Genomic DNA, 22,320 nt, shown 5'->3' with positions numbered 1-22,320 from the left:
AGATGGTGTCTTCAGCTAATTTGTAGCTCTTACTTTTGCGAATAACTTTACTGGAGACATCAAATATCTTTTTTGAATACTTCAAAAGTTATGTCCTGTTGTTTGTGGATTACCCTGTGTCGCCTATTTATTGTTCAATATAGTAATAATCCATTTAAATAAGCCAAATATTATTTCGATAAAACGGATTTTGTATTTAATTTTTTTATCTACAAACGCTAGAAATAACCACTGAAAAATTCCAGATTGTCTAGATGGAACTTGATCACTTATCGGTTCAAAAATTTTCATTTCCGCGAACTTTCTGACGGCAAATTTTCTAACTAGAAACCATCGGATCGATCTTAAACATATCTCGGAAAATAAAAGCGAAATAAATAACTCCAAGCAGCGGTGTAGCCAAGAGGAGGCGTTGGGGCTTGACACCCCCCTCCACAAAAAAAATAATTGGATTGAAGTTAAACATTCATTGATGCTGACTGATTTAATTCAGTATTACTATAATAATTATCTGATCGGTACACTGATATCCTGTTGTTTTAAACATCATGAGGATGTTTGAAAAATTGTGGGAATGGGATCCTGATCTGTAAATGATCTTTTGGTCCATTTCAGAGTTCTGAAATCAATCATAACCCTCAGATTTCCTATCATAGTGATTTCACTTTTGAAGAGATGAACTGTAATATTGATTAGCGTCTTTTTTAATGCGAAATTGGAATTGTCTATGAAACATAGAACTGCTCACCGAAAGCTTGCATAACTTTCAACATTTGTTGAAAATGCTTTTATTTTGGGAATACGTCGAGTTGAGACGAAAATATAAAATGATTAATAAAGAGAATAACAAACCCACCAATTTCGAATGTTTAGTATCTGTGATGAATTATACAAACGTTGAACAACACATCATCTGATAAAATAATGTGGCGTTATGTCCTCCACGCAGTATTTATGAAGAATTTACTCTTCAAACAAATTTAGTTCCAGACTTAATGTTTTCAGCAAAATTTTGCTACTACAAACCACATGAAGGCTCCATGTCTTGAGGGTATTAACATATTTTAGGCTATTTGTATTTGCCTTTAAAATAAATTATTAAATAAATTAAATTATTTTACTGTTTATGATAAATCTCTTCTACAGCTTATAAACGATAAAATTTACATTTTATCCAAAGCTTGAGTTTGTGAAACTCACAATAGAAATTTATTGTAGAAAAAAATAGATTAAAGAACACTTCGTAAATATCATTTTATAACTCGTTATACTTTCAACATGTAGTATTCATGCATGCAATAAAGTTGTTTTAAATGAAAGTCTGAACAAATTCGCTAAGGATAGGAACTCTGTCACAATTTTTAAAAAAATTGATTCTTCATAATTTTAAAACTTCAAAGATGACGTTTTCGGAATTATGCCATTTGGATAGTAACTTAGATTTTCACCAAACCGAATTTCTGGCTACGAACGCTGACTTCAAGCGAGTAGAAACAAAGTAATTCTACACTCGTCCACCAGAAACTTCTTCAAATACTATCTTTTATAATACATTGAAGACCCGACCCGATTTGATCAATCAGCAATTTTGTCACCCTCATATGAAAATGTTTGATGGGCTCTAGCTGACGAACAAGGCTGATTTCGAGTAAATCCTTTCTTAAGCACGTTTTCCTTATTCATTTTTTTCAATTTTTGTGCTAGAAGACTATATTAAATAATCAGAAATGGTTATTAGACTACATCAAGGGAAGGGAAGAATATTTTATGTCCCGATTTGGGCAATGTCCCCGTTTTGTCAGCCTAAAATAAGGGAACATGGGGAGACTTGACCAAGCGCGAAATTCAACTATTATCAATAACATGTTCTATATTGTTTTTTTCTAAAACTATTTTTGTAATTGTTTCGATCCCATCAGGTAATTTAAAAAGTTTGATATGAAAAACCTTTCCTTGTAGAAAATATTCCGCAAATCACCAATTTGCGTTAAATGATGTAATTTTTTTATCAAACTTTGAATGGACTAATAAAAAGGGTCTTTACTGTATTTATTATTCACTGTGTCCAACATTAATAGCTACATCTTATTTTTCGAGAATATTTTTTTCAATTGCATCGAACTACACCAATTTTTTGATAGTTTTCAAGGGGTTATTTTATCGACTTCTTCCAAAATTCGGCAAACCTATTCCCATTCGTGCGGTAATTTATGTTAAAAGGGTATCCTAAATTAATTGGTCTATACTTAAGGGTTTATATGTTGCAGATGGAGAAAATACAGAAACTTTCAGCTTTTTTCCTGAACTGTATTACAGCTTATTGAACAACTTTCCTAAAATTATAAGGTATTTAAAAATTATTAATAGATTTTCAGAGCAGCGTGCACCCAGTACACTAACGCAAGTGACGGAAGGTTAGCGAAAAGTTTCGTGAAAAAGAAAATTCCAGTAATGATGATAAATTTCCCTAACGGGTTTCCAAAGTTTTTTGTTTTTTGGCATTCAAATCAAAGATACTACTGGTTAGTCACTTTTAGTAAAAGTCGATATCGAAGTAAAGTTTGAACTATGCACGCATGCTCCTCAGAGGAAGCGTGATATCAAGAGCTCAAATTTCAGTGCTTAGTTCTCAGTCGCGTTGGAAATTTGCGAAAACGCTATTTAGAGTATGAACTTCAAATCGATTCAAAAAATAAAAAAAATCGATTTTTTTGGCCTAGCACAGCATTTATAACCGCTTTAGGAAAATTAAGTATTCCCTATACAATGCATTGATTGAAGACTTTAGATATGTTATTAACAGAGCATTAGCGATAGTTCGTTTGTATGTCTATTTTAAGGGCCATTTTTCCGATTTTCCGTTGATTTGCTTTAGCCTCTGAGATTTCTAGCACTAATATCGTCCTATGCTTATTTGAGCGATTCCCTGAGTCCTGCCACTACCCCATGTAGTATGTGTTATCAAAAACATCTTGAAGCATCAAGTTCTAAATATTGTCAATCGATATAATCTTTAAGAAAGTGATAGCAATTATAAGAAATGTCTCATCACACTGTCAGGTGGATTAAAAGCGTTTTTTTCAGTTAAACTCGGTAGTGCACCTGGTGGCAGTATCTCACTTATGTTTGAACAGTGAATAGCCCTCAGTTTTGCGCCCCTTTGGTGTTAACTTTGTCATTCTTTTTAGTTCGACTTTCGAACAATGATTTCGTGTGTACATGGAAATGACCCCACTGTCCTAAGTTGGTGATCACAAAGCCATTTGCAAATGCTAGCAGTATTGTCAGCGAATATGCCACGATGAACGTGAATCCCCGGAAGAAAGACTTCAAATGTAGAGATTTAAAGAATTTCACCCAGACTTGTGAATACAACATACGTTGTATAACATTCCACTGACAAAAACTCGAGGAGCAATTTCTTCCGTGAATTGCGACGGTCAAAGTAATGTTACAATGCAGTCGGATCATTGGGAATGTCATCCCCTGCGGACCCCCAGACTTACCACATTACTGCATTACTATCCTTTGGCTTGTCTTTCAATTTATTATATTTCCCGTAATTTCTGTATTCGTGTTCTTTAAGTTTTCACTTTGGGCTTTAGGCCCTGGTATAAATAGACTCTTCTGAAAAGACCTAGATTCCGATTTCACGTTTAAACACATTGATTGAAATTTGTTGGACCATATTTGAGCTTCTTTTGGACCAAAGGTAATCCGCTAAGTATTGTAAAGATTTTGGCAGAACTAACGCAGACATTCAACAAAGACAGATATCCCGAAAGGTCTCTCAGATAAGTTCAGAATTGTGATATTCTGTCTAATGCAAGCAAATAATGTTAATGGCGACAAGGCTTGTATGAAAGACTACCGCGTCTAAATATCCGCTTACAAAGTTGAGATCGATGGTAGGGTCACCGATTCGAAATTGTGCATGGATCTACTGAAGCACGGGGTTGGTTGTTTTAAGGTCCCTTTGCTTCGTTGAGTGATGGATTTTGAATGTAAATTGCATTGGATGGAACAAAATTGTGTATACCTTCAAACTCGTATCGGGTGTTAAATTACGTCTTTTTCAACAAGAATCGTTTGCCTGTTAGGCTGTTGTACCGAGAATCGTGAGGGTGAGGATGGTATGCCTATTATGAGAGAGTCCATATGTATGATCTAGGGTCATAGGAAGCCAAAGCGACCCCATTAAAGACGACTTAAGCACTCTTATAGAAAAACTAAAAAAGAGCTACGCCATTCACCACGACAAATCATTGTGCTCTTTTGGAAGAGTATCACTCTGATGATCGCCATGTGGAGATCAGTCAGTTGAAACAGCAGTTGGAGTTTGCACCTGACTTAGTTTCTCCTCGAGCAAAAACTGCATTAGTTTTGCAACACTTTGGTGTTTACCTTCTCTTCTTTTTCAGTGTCCAGTTTACTTGGAAATAGCACATTATTTTGACTTATTTCATGATTTATCCTCACAAAAAATAAAAAGCCGGTCATGATCTCAGCGCACCTGTGAGACTGGCGCCCTTGGCCGGGTCAACCTGGCCAACCGCACGCTACGGCTCTGCACATACCACTGTTCGCTATTTAATAAAGGATTGTAAAATGGATTGTCTTTCACAATAGAAGTCTTTCAAACTTTGAACTGTGAATTGGTTCATCGGCTACGTAATCATACTATTATAATATGCTTCGATATGAATTCGGTTATAAGTTTAACTCTTTGATGAGTCATCATCTTATTAACCATCCGGCAATCGCGCGAATGGCACCCCGAATGAGCAACCGCTGGTGCTGAAAGAAGATTTAGCTAGATTTTCCGAACGTATTGTACAAAATACAATGGCGCGAGTGCTGGAGGGTTAAAATTAACTCCAAAATAAGAAATTCTTACCTTCATGATACCTACCAAATAATTTGCTAGACGTTCGAATTAGATTCAATTAGCCGAATACTAGTTCAGATCAAAATGTAATAATATGAATAATAATTAAATAAAATATGCTTGACCATATAAATATCTGCTTCCGTGTCTAGTGTGGCCGTGTCAACATAAATTTTTGAAACGGACTATGCAGTGTAGTCAAAGATGCAAGCCATCTAGCTGAAGTGCCGACGTCTAAAATGAGGCCACCTTGATGTTCGACATGTTTTCAGTCGATGCACTTGATTAATCATTCAGATTTTTCACTACCACGAGCCCCCAGCGTTCAGCTTAGATAGTGTTTTTTTGTTGTGCTGCCTTCGCACCATCGCCGGACAGGTCGAGCCTCCAATTCTACAACCGCAAGCAGACTAACGCAAGCGCACTTAAAAGTTGTTTATGACTCGATCGACTGGACGACGATAGACACGAGATTTTTTGCTTTGATCATGGCCTTCCGTGGATCGAACGCTGTATTATTAGATGCGAAAGTTGTCCCCTGCAATCTGCACTTCCTCGCTATTTTAAAAGGGGTCTATGCGTGTATCGGTTTTGATAAGTAGGATTCTATTTGTAGGAATTGTTATAATGTAGAATGTACTCGCAGGATCTTTTTTGAACGTGGTATATTATTGATTTTTTTTCCTCTGATGTTTCTCTTTTTCCGACCGGACAAATTCGCGTTTTATTGCCCTTCTAAGGGTATTTTTGTTATGCACACTACATTTACTATATTGCTACCTAAAGAGAAAATTGAAAAAATCATTTTTTGTGCGTGAAGGGCTTAATATCTATAATATTAGTAAAAGTTAAGTGTATCGATTTCACTGTTTTCATCAGTAAATAAGAACATATGTTCTTGAGGGACCGGCGCTACGTCTGTGTCAGATACTAATGAGGCAAAGTCTACATGCATCCTTGAGTTACTAAATTAAATTAATGTAATGTAGAGTAATTTGGTTGAAGTAAATACTCTGAATAATCTTATTTGTCGTTGGTGGTATTTTAGCAAGTATTTCAAAATATTTAATTTTTTATAATTTCGAATTATGAGTACCATAAGTGATATCATACTCTTATCATACTGATAGTTGGTTTAAATGCATATTTATGCCGGCTAAAATTTGATAGAAATGAATCTTGAGTTCATTAAGAAATTCAAAGCAATACTTCTAAATACAGAAATTTGAATTTCCTCAGAAATTTAAATGGACGTATTGTTCCGTATTCAGTACGGTTGGCCGGCCGTGACGCGAGACTCTCCGGCCCACAACGTAGTTTCCATTCCCAAGAACGCAATCCGCTGCTGGCTCGTGCGGCGCTTAATTCCGTTTGCATTGGAATCATCTCTGATAACTTCCCCTTGTGTCAGAAACAGCACAACAGGCAAACTGTTTATTACACGAGATGATAATGGCATTTGTTTTTGGTTTACTTTCGCTCCAGGTCTCCGCAGATTTCGTCAGTCCCTCGGCTAATCTGTGTGGTTGGAAGCCTTCCAATCTCTCGCCAGCATCAGTTGCAAGCAGAACGCAGGTCTGGCTCGTGTTCTGGCGCGGCCTACTATTGGCTCGGTTACGGAGCTGCAGGAATAGTCGTATGGTGACTGGCACGCCAAGCACAATTGAAAGAAATGAGTAGAGGAAATGACGAATCCGGTGGTGGTGGTTGTGATGGAACACAGAAAGGGATCACGAACCGAGGGTTCTACCAGGACCTGGAAGATAATGGGATTAAGCAGAGCAAACCGTTTTCGGGACTGCCTCAGTTTACCGTGGCTAGACCACACTACCAACAGGATGTGCTAAACAGTGAAATGAATTATAGCGTACCTCAAAGCAGAGTGTGTCAGGATATCTTAAAAAGTGTGCGGGGTGTCAATGCTAAAAGTTGTGCAAAAAGTATCTTCCCGATCTTCAGCTGGTTAGCGGAGTATTCCTGTAAACGGGATTTTGTGGCGGATCTGATAAGTGGTTGTACGGTGGCAGTGATGCATATTCCTCAGGGTATGGGTTACGCGTTGTTGGCCAATGTGCCACCGATTATGGGTATCTATATGGCCTTTTTTCCGGTACTGGTATACTTCATTCTGGGCACATCCAGGCATAATTCGATGGGAACATTTGCGGTGGTATCGATTATGGTGGGCAAGTCAGTGCTTGCCCATTCCAGTGCGGGAGCTGACACGATAGGGGAAGTGGTTGGAAATGCAACCCAAGCGGCCGATGGGACTGATGGAAGCCATATAACACGAAGTCCGATGGTAGTAGCCGCAACAGTTTGTTTTGCAGTTGGAATCATACAGGTAATTGAAAAGGATAACGATCATGAGTGATTTTTACTAACGGTGTAAAAAATATAAGAATGCGGGAAATGAAAAATGCAGGTAATTCACTTACTCTCTTCACGAGGTGAAACAATGTACTATCCATTATAGGATGATTTAGTTGGTCGGTATAAAATTTGAACGTTTAAAAACAACAAATTTTCCTAAACCGTAGTTTAGACATACATGCAGGAAAGTTTAGCCTATTTAAACCTAAAATATGTGTTATTGAATCCATTTTTTTTTGTTTTTTACATTAACCACCAAAATTATTGTTTTGAAAATATTTTTGCCTCTGTCATATAGAAAGGTTATGCAATCGCTTTAAAAATCGTCAAACTAATCCCGGCCAAATGTCATATGCCATTCGACTCAGTTCGCGATATCGGAAAATGTCTGTGTGTCTGTATGTATGTGTGTATGTGGAAAAAATGTCACCTCTGTTTCTCAGAGATGGCTGGACCGATTTGCACAACTATTCTACCAGTTATTATTCCTGTTCTAGTATGTGTCGTAACTTTTGCGTCTGCTCTCATCTATTTCCTTCCAAAAATTGAAGCGTGATTGTCAGCCACAGCAACCAAGGCCTGCTAACCTAAACACGTTTGATTTTATTGCATCAAGACAAAAACAAGATAAAGGTTGAAGAGATTTGTATGAATCTCAACTAGCACACTGTAACGACTATCGATTACAATTATTCGTTAAGTCAAAAGTTCAATAATTATTAATTATTTTATTTATACTGGTTCATACCCTATTTTTGATTGTTTTGTTTGATAATCAGAGATTATTTAAAATTTAAAATATTCTATTCTCTTCTACTCTCTTTTCTAAACCTTACACAGCCTGTATGCTTTTCAATCCTGGAAAACACTGCAGTGTTTTTCTTGACAACATTAATATTTGAAGCATATTATATTATGAAACAAATATTAAAACGGCCAGGCCTACTATGCATTGAATTATTCATTTTATGAACAATTTAACCTACTAATCGTTTTGAAACTTGAATAAGGATGAAACGAGGACGACCGTACCGACCAAAACGTACCGATCAAAACGTTGGGAGTGACTTGGTTAAGAAGGTTAATGTCACTCCTTTGGTTCTTTTCGATGGGACAGAAGAATTTACACCTTGCCCTGGCTAGTGAGCTTAGATTGAAGCGCCTTTTCTCGCTCTCTGAGATAAGAAATTAATGAATTTAACCCTTAAAAGCGCCCATCAATTGTTTTTCAAACTTTGTGAATATCATCACTCAGTGTCAATACATTACTGTGATAATTTTGAAATGATTTTCACAATGTTGTTTTAAAATAACATTGCGCAGTTAAGGCCGAAAGAAAATAACTTTTGTTATATGGGTTTATATGGGCTTCAATGCTATTTCATCAGTTAAATAAAGGAAAATAAAATAATTTTTGTAACTGATAATTGATGAGTTCGAGATTATTTGTTTTTAATGTTTATTTTAATTCTGATCGGACAATTCACTGTCCGTAAAGCAGAAAATTCAGATGATGTAAGGACTGAACGTTCCCATCATCTCCGATGGCATGGAAGAAAAAATTCATTGAATCAGCCGATTGCAGCCGATGTTTTACATCATTTAAGCTGACTCCGCCCGGAGAAAGACAAGCGCTATTAAGTCATTAGTGGAGTTTTTAGCTTGATAAAACCACAATAAAACTCACTCAACCATCAAAGAAAGATACAAAATAGAAACTATATGAAACATTAAATATAACCGGAACAGGCTCACCAGAAACATACTTGGGGTCCAAAACTATTCAAATCAGGCGGCTCCATACTCTTCTTCACTTTTATGTTGCGGATCGCCTTTCGTATTGGGCTGCTCGATAAGCTGACTCCGCTTAGCTCTTCCGGAAAGTCCCTCTACTTCGTCCGGAAATCAACAGCCACTACCGAGATTCAAATCTCGAAACCGGTGTTACTATGAAAAAACTATTAAAATCGTAGAAAATATCGCGAGAAAAATTATCGACAGAAAAAAAGAATTCATTATTTAAAATTTTAAAATATTACATCTAAGTCACAGAGAACAGACATCCAGGCTCGAACAAACAATATTCCAATATAATTATGACAGTCACTTGAACATCAATTGTGTGGTTCACTGTCAATTCAGTACAACTCACGCACTACACGGCATAAGCACAGAACCACCTCCGGTGGTAGCCTTATAATTGCCTTTTGGTGATCCGTAAATTTTTGGACCTTTGTTCTCTGTGCCTAAATTGATGTTGCTTCTCAGTTTCGCACGACCCGGAGGAAACTTGGCCTTAATTCCACTATTCTATCATCGATGATACGTGATATTCGTTATGGAATATTATTTGTTTCAGGGCCATTCATGAACACTGTCTCGCAGAAAAAAGTAATCAGTTTAAAATACATTTCTCCTTTAAGAATATTGCAATTTATTGTTGATTTTACTATCCTCGCTCCACTAGTACGATTCCTATTCTCACAGTCACGTCACCCAGCGACCAGATGGAAATTTTCATTCTAGTCAGTAAGCGACGCGCTTGTGAGAACAGGGCGCTACGTCTCAGATCCATTTTTAGTTTTTATGTCGATATTAACGCTTTTCCGCAACTGTCAATACACGACATCATTTATGAACGGCCTCTTTGGTCACAACTTTAGAGTACACAATCCAATGAAAAATAGGATTGACAGGATTTTAGTGCGCATATAGCACCTTGTGTCACACTTTTATGTTCGTTATACATACTCAGAATACCGAATCATGGCTGGAAGATTAGAGAAGCAACCCCCCGTGTCGAAAAACGCCAAACCATAGTAAAGAGGATATAAAGAACGGAATTGTATTTGTTCAAGATGACGTCAATATTCGATCAGCTTCTAAACTAAACTCTAATTCAACGTTCTGTTCGAAACTTCACGTGCTTGTGTGGCAGGGAAGTGCTCGTCAACAATTGAAGCGCGTCAGATAGTACGTGCGAGTTAACAAAATAATAATGTAAGGTGTTGTTGAAATAAATAATCGAAAAAACATGATCGAAAAAGAGAAGGAAAAGGAATCCATAAAAATGCTCCAAGGCGCAATCGTGGTCGTCGCACAGCTAAGCATCCGCGTGAGCCGAATTGCACAACTTCAATTCCACACTCTGGCGACGACGAAGACACCGAAGAAGTCATTTGCAAGTACAAAACAAGACGCAGTTTTTTTTAACATTTCCTTCCGCGGTTTCATGATTTTTCACATTACTTGCCACTTCCTCATTTTCTTACCTGAATGACGTCAATGGATTACATTTATTAGTTGTGTTATAAATTTTCAAATAATCTGCAGTATTAATGCTCTTCAAATAAAAGTTGAACCGCTGATTTTCCAGACGTGTACATTGTTTAATTTAACCTCGAATATAGTGACCTATCGTCCCCCTAGATTTTAAAAGCATCGAAAAAAAGTACCTTCGCCTTATATGATTGAACTCGAAAAATATTAAGCCATGCATAAAATGATTATTGCCAAAGCGTTGCCAGATAACTTTCCAGTGAGTGCTTGTTTGTTCAAATCAGTGCAATAAATACCATCGCACATGCTCCCTCCAAAAAAAAAAAACTGACCTACTTGACCTCACTCTACTCTACTGACTATAATTGAGACATTTTTTCCTTTTTATAAAGAGTGCGTTTTTCAATTGGATTTTTCTGACGCCTACACTATGGGTCACGGTTTTTCGGTACAAAAATCAATAACTCCCAAACCGTTCATTCCAGAGAGATTATGCATGCAAGAATGTTTTTGGAAATTAAAATGCATTTCTTTTGAAGTAAAATATAATTAGGGTGGTCTTCATCCAATATTGTGTTTCTGAAAAAGTAGGTTTTCAACCTATAACTTTTTAAATAGTTACTCTATCTAGTTCATAGAGGAACCAATTTTAGCACCTCTCATTGCGCATATTTCTACTGAAGAATGTGAAGCGATATCACTTTTCGTTATCGAGTTACGATCGTTTCTTAAAATAAAAATGATGTTTTTCAATGGCGAAACACACCGAAGGTTACAAAAAGTAGCAGCTAGATTTGCACTTTTTCGAAAGTGCACCAAAAATATTATGAAATGTCTCAAAATAAACTTTTCCTTTTTTGTTCTTCAGCGAAAAATGTTGACATCAACTTCATGATTAAATTACATCAGCTTACGGCTGTTTTAAGGGCCTAGACATTACCATTTAAGGGCATGCTTTACAAAAAGTCGACCTTTTAAATATTTTTTGAGCTTTTCAAGTATGTGGTCAAAAATTTTGAAAAAATTAAGTCGTTTATCTTCCAAAAAATATGCCAAAGGCGGCTTGTTTTGTTGTACTTAAAGCAGGTCACTTTCTTGCAAGGATTTGTCCGTGTTAGAATAATGAGGAAGCCGATATATGTTGATTAGATTGATGTAATAAACACATAGACGCGATATTTACTGAAAAATTTGATATGAATGCGGATAATGCATTCCTGATAATAAGGAGGGAATATATCCGGATTAAGATCCTTAACCTTAATCGGGGGTAGGATGAATTGTTTAAATTTTGATCTAATAATAATCCTAAGGGCATGTTCAGGAGTGTTTTATTTTGTATGGGAGTTTCGAAGTAGAACTGGAACTGAAACATTCCCATCCCCAGCAGAGCGTTTTGTTTTATAATTTCGAACAGTTTTGTTTCAAAATTTAAAACTGTTATACGACGCCATTCTATTTGTTGCTGATTTTAAAACACGTAAGGGCATGTTCAGGAGTGTTTCAGTTATAGATGCATAATTTTGACAGTTCTATAATACAAAACTGAAAATTTTAAAACTAGAACTTGCTGTCCCCAGCAGCAGTTTTAGCGGGTGTTCTATTCAATTTAAAATTCATGTCCCGCCATGCCTTCAGCGCTACTGCATTTAAATTTATTTTTCCCCAGTCTATCGGGTCTAAGTGTCTGTGCTGAGTACTCTTCATGTATTTAAAACACAGTTCTAAACGTGTTTTAAAATCAGCAACAAATAGAACGGCATCGTATAACAGTTTTAAATTTTAAAACAAAACTGTTCGAACTTATAAAACAAAACGCTCTGCTGGGAATGCCAATGTTTCAGTTCCAGTTCTATTTTGAAACTCCTATACAAAATAAAACGCTCCTGAACATGCCCTTAGAACTGTGTTTTAAATACATGCCGATTTTTCAGCACAGACACTTAGACCCGATAGACTGGGGAAAAAATAAATTTGAATGCAGTAACGCTGAACGGATGGCGAGACATGAATTTAAAACTGAGTGGAACATCCGTCAAAACTGCTGCTGGGGACTGCAAGTTCTAGTTTTAAAATTTTCTGTTTCATATTATAGGACTGTCAAAATTATGAATCTATAATGATAATGATTTTGAAGTTGTTCCAACATTTCGGGAATGTTTTCGAAATTCTCTATATATTTTTTAAATAATATTGTACAGACTAATATTTTCAATTACTTTTGCTGCAGTTTTTACGGATTCAGGAAGGACAAGCTCGTTGTGTTCAGACTCTCCTGCCTGAATTCGTGCAAGTTTCCTTTACAAGCACAATTCATGCACTTATTTTTTCGGACGGTCTATAATTTTGAACATTATATAAACAACAAAAAATGTAGAATTTTTTTCTTTAAAAAGCAATTTTTTTTCCTTTTTTATTTCGACTATGTTAGTCAAATTTTCTTTTTTACGTTTTAACGACATTCAATTAGCTAGAGATTACTGGGTAGGGAAAGTTATGAAACTTAGAGCCATAGTACTCAAGTGAGAGCAAGGATGTGAAGTAAACAGATCGGAAAGCTAGAAGTGGCAGGGTCATTAGAACAGGCTTAATATCATGCGGGCTTAATTTTTGCCTTCTGATAATGAACAGGCTTAATATCATGCGGGCTTAATTTTTGCCTTCTGATAATGAGGGTCGAGGCTATCACCGGTTGTCACGGTAAAGATAGATACGTCTACCTTTATCAGGACACATGACAGTGAACTCGGGTGATTCGTAGTTATTCTGCCTAAGCTCGACCCTCATTATCAGAAGGCAAAAATTAAGCCCGCATGATATTAAGCCTGTTCTAATGACCCTGCCACTTCTAGCTTTCCGATCTGTTTACTTCACATCCTTGCTCTCACTTGAGTACTATGGCTCCAAGTTTCATAACTTTCCCTACCCAGTAATCTCTAGCTAATTGAATGTCGTTAAAACGTAAAAAAAAAATTAAAAAGCAAATGAATTAAGGTTTTCCCTTCATTATGCTTTGAATAAGTAACGAAGGAGCTGTTAACGACTTTTCAAAATATATCAAGTTTTTATCGAGCACTGTCAACTCAACTCGAATTCTGTTTTTCCAAAATTTGTCAAAATATTCGCATGTTTTAATTGTTACAGTTTTTGCATTTTGATCGAAATCCTTTTTGCCTTTCTCAATAGAAAGGTATTGCAATTGCTCTGAAAACCGACTTTTTAACGGAGGCCCGGAGGGCCGAGTGACATATACCATTCGATTCAGTTCGTCGAGTTCGGCAAATGTCTGTGTGTATGTGTGTATGTGTGTGTGTATGTGTGTGTATGTGACCAAAAATGTCACTCATTTTTCTCAGAGATGGCTGAACCGATTTTGACAAACTTAGTCTCAAATGAAAGGTGCAACATTCCCATAGGCTGCTATTGAATTTCTAATGGATCCGACTTCCGGTTCCGGAATTACAGGGTGATAAGTACGAACACGCAGAAAATGTCGAATTTAATAAATTCTGCAATGAATGTATAAAGGTGAAAATTTTTCCAAAATATGACCACAACTGCTTCGATTTGTAGTATTAGGTCACTAACATCCATTCAAAGTCTATTTGGCCACATTGGCCACCATCCTCGGTTCCGGAAGCCCCGGCGGAAGTACCTAAATTCAGAATAACAGTCAAATCGGTTTCTCGGAGATGGCTAGACCGATTCGACTAAACTTGACCTCAAATGAAAGGTATTGTATCCCCGTAAATGGCTATTTAATTTCATCCCGATCCGACTTCCGGTTCCGGAGTTACAGGTTGTGGCGTGCGATCACATAGCAAATTGTGATTCAAACCGATACTCCGATGAAAGCAAAAAAGGTAAAAATTTCGCTAAAATGTCTCTCAAACAACTTAATTTTGCTGCTCTAGGTCACCGACGGCCAACCAAATTTTCGTTGACTACATTGACCACCATAGACGGTTCCGGAAGTGCCCGGGAAAAGCGGCCATCTTTCAAAATTTACGAACTCACATCAGTTTCCCGGAAATGGTTGGGCCGATTTTCACAAACTTAGTCCCAAATGATAGCTATATTATCCCCATAGATGTCTATAAAATTTCGTACGGATCGCTCATATGGTTCCGGAAATATAGACTAAACCGTCCGGTCACATGAAATTCCCATATAAGTCGGAACTCAATTTTTTTTTCAAAGGGAGGACCTCATGAAATTTCAGAAATCGAATTCGTATTTTTGATGCCAAACATCTTTAAAATGCATGAAACGTCGAGATTTTATGTTATCTCGAAAATTATTTTTTTTATAAAGATCGACTTTTTGGGACTTTGCCGATTTTGCACCTTTTTGCCTTTCTCAATAGAAAGGTATTGCGATTTTTTAACGGAGGCCCGGAGGGCCGAGTGACATATACCATTCGATTCAGTTCGTCGAGTTCGGTAAATGTCTGTGTGTGTATGTATGTGTGTATGTATGTATGTATGTGTGTATGTGTGTGTATGTGTGTGTATATGACCAAAAATGTCACTCATTTTTCTCAGAGATGGCTGAACCGATTTTGACAAACTTAGTCTCAAATAAAAGGTGCAACGTTCCCATAGGCTGCTATTGAATTTCTAATGGATCCGACTTCCGGTTCCGGAATTACAGGGTGATGAGTACGAACACGCAGAAAATGTCGATTTTAATAAATTCTGCAATGAATGTATAAAGGTGAAATTTTTTTCAAAATATGACCACAACTGCTTCGATTTGTAGTATTGGCTACCATCATCGGTTCCGGAAGCCCCGGCGGAAGTATCTAAATTCAGAATAACAGTCACATCGGTTTCTCGAAGATGGCTAGACCGATTCGACTACATTGACCACCATAGACGGTTCCGAAAGTGGCCGGGAAAAGCGGACATCTTTCAAAATTTACGAACTCACATCAGTTTCCCGGAAATGGTTGGGCCGATTTTCATAAACTTAGTCCCAAATGATAGCTATAATATCCCCACAGATGTCCATAAAATTTCGTACGGATCGCTTATATGGGTCCCGAAATATAGACTAAATCGTCCGGTCACATATGAAATTCCCATATAAGCCGGAACTCAATTTTTTTTTTCAATGGGGGGACCCCATGAAATTTCAGAAATCGAATTCGTATTTTTGATGCCAAACATCTTTAAAATGCATGAAACGTCGAGATTTTATGTTATTTCGAAATTTTTTTTTTTATAAAAATCGACGTTTTGGGACTGCCGATTTCGCACCTTTTTTTCAGTTCAATATTACCGTGGCTGTTTTTTCTTTTTCAAAATTTTAGAATTCGAATAATGATTTATTTTCCTGTATATGTTGTCATGTGATGTATAATAATAAAATGTAATATATGCATTTAAAAGTTTTTAATGAATATGAACAACGCACACATTCTCGTGATTCATGATTGAGAAAGGCACAATTGCACCGCTAGGTGGATTGAAATAGGTTTTTTTATATTCGTCCACATCAAACGATCTCATTAGTTCATCAAACACAACTTTTACTTTATTTTTATTTTCACCTTTTGTCACTTTCCAGAGATGGATCAATTCTCCTTTATCCATTTTAACGGCACTAATAATACAAAAAACTGCCCTACTCATTGTCCCTTTTTCTATGGGGTTTCCTCTATGGGACTGACTTGCAATCATAAGCAGTACACGGGTTCATTAAAGCAGCCATCGGCTACTGCGATTCGGTAATCATCAATGGGATTGATACCAATTAAACTGTCGCGACTCGAGGTGTTGTTGTTTATATTTGACGAAGAACAAAAAAGGAAAAGTTCATTTTGAGATATTTCATAGTATTTTTGATGCACTTTCGCAAAAATAATAATTTAGCTGCAACTTTTTGCAACCTTCTGAGTTATAAGCCGTTGAAAACGATCATTTTTATTTCAAAGAATGTCCGTAACTAGAAAACAAAAAATGATATCGGTTCACATTCTTTAGCAGAAATATACGCATTGAGAAGTGCAAAAAAAAATAAATATTTAAAAAGTTATAGGTTAAAAACTGACTTTTTAAGAAAGGAGAAAACTAATTACAATAATAAGAAAACGATTAGGCTATTATTTTGGTGCGTTAGAAAATGATACTAAAAACATTTTTCTACAACTTTGCTGAAGTAAGTACCTTCCTATACCATTTAGTTTCAAAAATAAATTTTCGAATAGAATGTTCGGCAGGACCACCCTAGTTACGTTTTACTTCAAAAGAAAGCCATTTTAATTTCCAAAAACATTCTCTCAGACATTATTTCTCTAGAATTAACGGTTTGGGAGTTATTGATTTTTGTGCCGAAAAACCGCCATAGTGACCCATAGTGCACTGAGTGGATATATCGTCGCTTTTTTAATTATTTCAGTTTTCATTACAATTCACGGTGTGTATATAAAATGACCTTATTACAAAAAATAAGCATCGCTAAATCTTTCGCTATTCGATGGCATACCTTTTTACCTTTAATTTAAGACTTGTTTGAACATAATCCACCGAGGCTCGGCGAACATTTTTATTTTTTCAATTCAATGAGGGCGGCTAACTATCGCCAAAAACAAAAAGGGCCAAAATAATCAATCATGCCATATCGTCGCTGTTGTGCTATCTTATGACAAACGCCATTTTGGGGTAAACTGAGTTAGATATGTCACATTACATATCTGAAACATCTCTACAAAGTGGCGTTTACAGAATTTTGACAATCTGCTTGGTTACTGAGATATAGCGAGAAACGTGCTGAGATATTTTTTAATTTTTTACTTCAAATGAATGTGTCTAGGGATTGGCTCAAATTATTTTGATGTAAAAGATGTTTTTATATGTAAAACTATCTGAGAAACACAATGGCATAATCATTTTCAAAACAAAAATGCACGAATTGTAAGAAAAATGCAATTTAAGTTTTAAACTAGAAATGTAGCATATTTGGCAACACTGTAACCAAAAATAACTATTTTTTCTAGATTCAAATTCATTTCCTTCAAAATGCATCTCATCGATTGTTTATAGATCAAATGAAGCCAAAGATATGAATAAAAGTTAAAAATCGATGATTTTTTTTCTATGGAAAATTTTTCATGCGCGAATATGACACGCCATAAAAATTTTGTCATCAATACACACCTATGACACGTGTGAGTGCGACTTTTGTTTACATTTATAGGGAAAACTCGCAACATAGTCAACCGATCTTCGTAATATTTGAGAGATCAATACAGAATAGATAGAAGCATCAATTGCCTTCTTTGAATTGTTTGTACAATTTCTAAGTTTCAAGATATTCAATCTCAAACTTTGAAAATCGTTTTTCTCGAAATGTGCTAAATGGCGCTTGTCATAAGATAGCACAACAGCGACGATATGCATTCGATGACATATAAAATGGTTTCAATTTGAGTATATATTCCTTGTCTTGACGTGAGCCTTTGTTATTTGTTTTTTCAAGGATTTTTGGGAACGTGCCACTGGCACACAGACAGAGAAAAAATGACCGGAATGGTGTGAATGAAGAAACGGGGAAAATTCACCTTTTTTATTGGAAGCACTGAGAAATGATATGTCCTCAAGCAGGAATCGAACCTGCAATCTCTCTAGTAGGATGCGTTAACCACTCCGCCATCGAGGAACTGTGATGATGCCATCACATATTCCCAACAGTATCGTGATCACCGCCACAGCCTCCAATACCTACTAATTGACCTATCGATCCTCGTTTCTTCATGCTTACCGGTCCACAGAGGAGTAACTAGAACAAATTCCTGGCCAATAACCAAAATATTTTTTTTTATTTTCTATTTCGTTATATCGTCTAAAAACTAATGAAAATATTAGTGTTGCTGTGCATTGCATTAACTTTAAAAAATACGTTTTTTAAACATTTTATTCCAAACTTGTATGATAAAAAGTTACATTATACGGCGAGATTCGGCAATGTTGCTGAATCAGTATTACAAAACCAGATTCCAGCTATTCGAAAAACATAAGAACTCCGATATTGTCCGATCCACAAATTCCAAGCGATTTGAAAATATTGAAATTTTTACTAATTTGAGGTACACCGAAATGCTGTAGGGCCAAATAATAGTATTCGAGAGGATATAGAAAATTGACCTCTGCGCTGGTAGGTGGATAGATGCCAAATTATTCCAAAAACTTGTTATTGTCTATTTTTTGTTCATATTAAGGCATATTAAAAGCAATAGCAACAACAAATAATTTTGGCCAGGATTTGATCCCTCTGTGCGGTCATTCTTTCTCTGTCTGTTTTCCAGTGGACACGTTCCTAATATTATATTTGAGTGTTTTATTACTGGACTTATCATACATTAACATTAGTAAATAAATCTAATCAATCGTGAATGTTATACTGGTTATAGCATCATTAAAGTTATCACTTCTTATTCGAAAAAGTTGCTGATCATGCACAATTCCATAAATGTCTCAATAACTACCTTAGAATGAGATGATAAATTCCACATATGGAAAAAAAATTGTAAGATAGAGAGAAATCCTTTTTATTTGACACCCAAAATGCCTACACTGGTCAAGTTAAGGTTGAGATATTGATCGATTTAAAAAATGTGAAAAGATTTGATGAACTTTTTATGAAAAACGTTTAAATGGAATTTATTCTCGAAGGTCCTCAGAAAAATATAAATATATTTAAAAAATAAACGGACTTTGAAAAAATTACGAAAACCGCATTTGCGGAACCTATAGATGATTTTTTAGAAACTTGATTTGTTCTACTAAAGTGCTTAAAATATTCTTATCTTTCATTATAGGGTTGAGCACCATGACTTTTCGAACATCGATTTTTTTGGGACAGTCCAATATAGTATGTTTCATATATCATGATATTTAGATTTGAACTGGAAAAAATTTGTTCTGAATCCCTCGGTGGATTATTTTCGAATTAGTTTCAAATTAAAGGTAAAAGTTTCTTTCATCCAATAATGAACAATTCAGCGATGCTTATTTTTAGTCATAATATTGTTCTATTATACACACCGTGATTACATCGTGCAAAAATATACGCTTGAATAACCTTTTCAAAGTTGTGAATTCTCGCATCAAAAACGACCGGACGGCCAAACAAACTTTTTATAGGTTGTTGCCCATTTAAGGCTAACTATTTGTGTTTCTGAACTTCCAGTAATTTAACTAATTTACATTAAATTTTAGCACTCCACGTGTTAAATTAGATAATAGGTTTAAGACTGAAATGTCACGATGACATGCATGTACATTACAAAAAGCGTTATTAAGACCCTGGAAACATGAACGAAGATCGCGCTACTCTACCAGAAAAAGCCATGAATAAAACATCGCGGTAATGTGATGAGAAATTACGAAAATCGTGACTCAGCTCCCAAGATCATGAACATTATCAACTGTCAGCTCTAACACGTTCTACATCAGTTCATTCCGGTTAGTTTGGTACAAGTACCCTAAAACAATTGGAATGCTCCGTCTTCTAGAGGGTTGTTCCGTGAGGGCCAAACAAATATTGCCAACTTCGATAACATTTGATAGCTTCTTCTCACTGCAAAAACAAGCAAACCTTATCGTTGCCATTATATTCCCAGAGGTTTCTGACTGGTGAGCTCACTCAACGTCAATCGCAGTATTCGGAAACAAATAATGATAGATTACAATGCAAACAAGCATAGACAAAAATGTAAAACAACTTACGTAATTCAATCTTAAACATTCTATGTCTCTCATCCTTTGCTATTTTCCTGTTCGTCTCTCCCAATCAAACAACAGCTGATAATGTACGTTTGCCGACTGGGTGTCATTTCGTTCCTGCTGTCGGACACCCTGGTGTCGGGCTTTACAACAGGTGCTGCCATCCACGTGCTATCTTCCCAGATTAAAGACCTCCTCGGGCTCTCTTTGCCGCCCATCAGTGGAAACTTCAAGATTATCAATGTAAGTAAACAACCACTGAGTTGTTCGGTGTAATCGGTCTAATCCTTTTCCTGTCGTCTCAGACGTACATCGCCATCTTCTCGGATATCACCAGTGCGAACTTTGCGGCCATTCTGATATCAACCGTTACCATAGTGCTACTGGTGATAAACAATGAATATCTAAAGGTAAGTTGCTAGGTGCTCGTAAACAGTTAAATTATTTGTTTGGAAACACGTGCAACCGTTAGACGATCATTATCACACACTATCAACATATGTTTAGTAGGCTATGCTATTACGTAGGTCCCGATCGTTTGCTTACTTCGATTCGATCCTATCTGTTAATTTTTTTAGAATTATTTGGAACCTTTTGTTTCGTTCTATGACCTGCGCACCTGCGAACACGTGCGGATGAGTAGCCAAAGGTTGCCAAGCGCAGTAAGATTCCGATTCCGATCGAGCTCATGGCAGTGATCAGCGGAACTTTGCTGTCAAGATACTTAGCATTGAACCATCAGTATGCGATCAAGACTATTGGACACATTCCGACGGGATTTCCGGGTGAGTTAAAGAATTAATTGGCGGCAATCGGAAATATTTTGGGACCGTTTTCTGATGATATTATCCCCGTTTCAGAGCCTGCCCTGCCGGATTTCGACTTGCTTCGATCGTTGCTGCTGGACAGTTTCACAATCGCGATGGTGGCATACGCCGTGTCCGTTTCGATGGGACTGATCTTTGCGCAGAAACAAAACTACGAGATTGACTTCAACCAGGAGCTGTTGGCTATGGGAGCGAGCAATGTGTTCGGTTCATTCTTCTCCTGTATGCCCTTTTCCGCCTCGCTTTCCCGGTCGATGATCCAGTTCACGGTGGGTGGCAAAACACAGGTAGCATCGGTTGTTTCTTGTGGCATTTTGGCGGTGGTTCTGCTCTGGATAGGACCGTTTTTTGAACCGCTGCCGAGGTGTGTTCTGGCCGGAATTATTGTAGTATCCCTGAAAGGATTACTGATGCAGGTGACACAGTTTGTTGCCTTTTGGCGGCTGAGCTGTGTGGATGCGGCTGTGTGGATGGTCACCTTCCTGACCGTCGTGTTGGTCGCAATCGATTTGGGTCTACTGGTTGGCATTTTATTGAGTGTCTGCTGCATTTTCTTCCGAGGTATGAAACCGTATACTTGTCTGCTGCAAAATGTGCCACAAACTGATCTCTATCTGGATGTGAATCGGTACAAAGGAGTAAGTCTGGCTGGGCCGCTTTTCGTGCAGGGTAATATTGTTTTATTTTTCAGACAGTTGAAATCGCCGGAATCAAGATTTTTCATTACTGTGGTAGTCTAAATTTCGCAACCAGAGCAAGCTTTAAAACGAATCTGTGCCAGGCTTTGAATCTGAACCTCACAAAAGAGATTAAAACAATAAACAACAGTGACTACAAAAGGGAGCGAAGCTTACGATACCTGATACTGGATTTCATCGCTCTCAGCGACATTGACCCGTCGGCAATATCTTCGCTAAAGTCTCTGATAAATGAGTTCGAAAAATTGTCCATTAAGGTCCTAGTGGCCGGTGCATCCTGCCCCGTGTATGAAATGATGCTCAAGTGTAAACTGGTCTCGATGGATGAGCGCGAGTACTGCAAGGTTTTCCCGACAATTCACGATGCGGTTCTATGGGCCATGGACATTCTAGCAGCCGATTCCGGTAGAATCAGCATCGTGGAGACGGATTAGGTAATCGCGAATAAAAATATATTTACGTTAATTGTATTAAGAGGCTTTGCTTATATTTATTAAACTAGTGAAATATACAAACTTGAAACTTTA

At 36.9% G+C, this 22,320-nt stretch overlaps 1 protein-coding gene across 2 annotated transcripts in view; it reads left to right on the top strand.

The window, feature by feature from the left end:
* Window positions 1-22,320, top strand: part of LOC131691709 (solute carrier family 26 member 10-like) — a 28,078-nt gene extending 5,758 nt beyond the window's left edge. For both annotated transcript variants that reach the window (XM_058978317.1, XM_058978316.1), the window contains exons 2-7: window positions 6,374-7,232; window positions 20,347-20,511; window positions 20,574-20,678; window positions 20,912-21,053; window positions 21,129-21,733; window positions 21,787-22,320. In XM_058978317.1, coding sequence (XP_058834300.1) covers window positions 6,561-7,232; window positions 20,347-20,511; window positions 20,574-20,678; window positions 20,912-21,053; window positions 21,129-21,733; window positions 21,787-22,227 — 2,130 coding nt within the window. In that variant the 5' untranslated portion in view covers window positions 6,374-6,560 and the 3' untranslated portion in view covers window positions 22,228-22,320. The remainder of the gene's footprint in view (window positions 1-6,373; window positions 7,233-20,346; window positions 20,512-20,573; window positions 20,679-20,911; window positions 21,054-21,128; window positions 21,734-21,786) is intronic.

Source organism: Topomyia yanbarensis, chromosome 3 (assembly GCF_030247195.1).
Source record: "Topomyia yanbarensis strain Yona2022 chromosome 3, ASM3024719v1, whole genome shotgun sequence".
Classification (NCBI taxonomy): Eukaryota; Metazoa; Arthropoda; class Insecta; order Diptera; family Culicidae; genus Topomyia; species Topomyia yanbarensis.
This window is presented reverse-complemented; position numbering and strand designations above follow the sequence as displayed.